The 1,703-nt window shown below is 73.4% G+C and overlaps 1 protein-coding gene across 1 annotated transcript in view; it reads left to right on the top strand.

The window, feature by feature from the left end:
- Nucleotides 1–27: 27 nt before the first annotated feature.
- The window catches only part of LOC113980918 (peripherin-like), a 3,986-nt gene continuing 2,310 nt past the window's right edge, over nt 28–1,703 (top strand). The window contains exons 1-2 of the mRNA XM_027708136.1: nt 28–93; nt 926–1,593. Of these exons, the coding sequence (XP_027563937.1) occupies nt 28–93; nt 926–1,593 (734 nt within the window). The remainder of the gene's footprint in view (nt 94–925; nt 1,594–1,703) is intronic.

The following is a 1,703-nucleotide window of genomic DNA, read 5'->3' as shown; positions in this document are numbered from 1 at the left end:
TTCGTGCACTGGTACGTGGGGGAGGGCATGGAGGAGGGGGAGTTCTCGGAGGCCCGGGAGGATATGGCTGCCCTGGAGAAGGATTACGAGGAGGTGGGGGCCGACAGCCTGGAGGGCGATGATGAGGGGGCGGAATACTAGTGCCTTGTCTCTCGTGTTTCACTGTGGTGCTGTTCATTAAAATGGCTGTTTCCACTCCTGCCTCGTTCTTTGTGCTGGGACAATCTGCCCTGTGGTGACCTGGGGGGGACGTCCCAGGGGAGGGGGGGCCCCAGCTGGGCTGGGCTGGCTGCCTGGCCGTGCTGCCAGCTGGCACAGGGGCTGTGCTGGGGGATGCTGGGGAGTTGTGTGTGGCTGGGTCCTGTGCTGCGAGCTGGCAGTGCCCTGCTGGGCTGTTTGCCACTCAGTCTTGATGTCCCTCTCCCCATTCTGCTGCCCCTGGGGGACGCCAAGCGGGGGGGGGACGCCCCTGGTAGCCCCCTAAGCGTGGGTAGGGCCCAGCCCTGGTGCAGACAGGCCGGGCTGGACGTGGTGCCGTCCTGCTCCTGGCACGGAGCCAGTCTCGGTGCGGTGCTCTGCAGAGCTGGGAGGGGGGTCCTGGGCGGGAGGGACCCCCCCCCTACAGCCCCTGGACAGGGCATTGACTCCTTCCCGTAAGTGCCGCCCTCGCTGCCCGGAAAGGGGGGGTCGGGGGAGGCCGAGCCCAGCGCTGCCCGCACATGGCGGCTCCCGCAGAGCCGAGTCACGGCTGCCCCGGCACCGCGGGGAGGGCCCGGGCCCCCCCTCCGGGCGTGCGGAGCATCCCGGGCAGGCCGGGACCCAGCTGAGATGGGGGCTCTACCTGGGCTCTGCAGCCCCCCCGCCCTCCCTGCTTTCCAAATGGGGGGTCTCCTCCTGCTCCTCTGCTCCTGCTCCTCTGCCCCAGTCGGGGGTCCGTGTCTCCCGAACACCCCCGGCCCCTCTTCCCCCCCCGCACCTGATGCTGCACCCTCGAGACGGGACCCACCAACCCCCCTCTCCCCGCACTCCCAGGGGGTCTCCGGGCCCCTCCGAAGGGGAATTCCTGCAGCCCCCCGTCCCGCAGCCGCTCTCCCCGCCCCCGGGAGGGGACATCCGCAACCTCCGGTCCTCCCCCCGACAGGGAGACCCCTCCCCTCTCCTCCGTACCCCCGGGTGCCCCCAGCGGGGCGGAGCCGCTGTCCTCTATAAACAGCCGGTACCGGCGGCCGCCGCCCTCCCGGTTGGTGCCATGAGCCGCCGCGATCGCGACCCCCGGGCGCCGCCGCCCCTCCCCGTGGCCCCGGGGCGGCTGGCGGCGGCGGCGGCGGCGCGGGGCGCGGAGCGGGAGGAACTGGCGGCGCTGAACGATCGTTTCGCCGCTTTCCTGGAGCGGGTGCGGGCGCTGGAGCGGCAGAACGGGACCCTCCGCGCCGCCCTGGGCCGCGCCGCCGCCGCCACCGGGCCCCGCACCGGGCTGGTGCAGGGGGAGCTGCGGGGGCTGCGGGAGCGGCTGGAGCGCCTCGGCCGCGACCGGGACCGGCTCCAGGCCGAGCGGGACGGGCTCGCCACCGACCTGGCGGCCCTGCGGCAGCGGTGGGCGGGCGGCGGGGCCGGGGGAGGCAGCGGGATGGGGACCGGGGATGCGCCGGGATGAGGGATGCGCCGGGATGCGGACCGGGGATGAGTCGGGATGAGGGATGTAG

This window comes from Neopelma chrysocephalum, unplaced genomic scaffold (genome assembly GCF_003984885.1).
Source record: "Neopelma chrysocephalum unplaced genomic scaffold, ASM398488v2 Primary Assembly neopelma1_95628, whole genome shotgun sequence".
Taxonomy (NCBI): Eukaryota; Metazoa; Chordata; class Aves; order Passeriformes; family Pipridae; genus Neopelma; species Neopelma chrysocephalum.
Note: the sequence above shows the minus strand (reverse complement) of the source record. Positions and strands in the feature narration are given on the sequence as shown.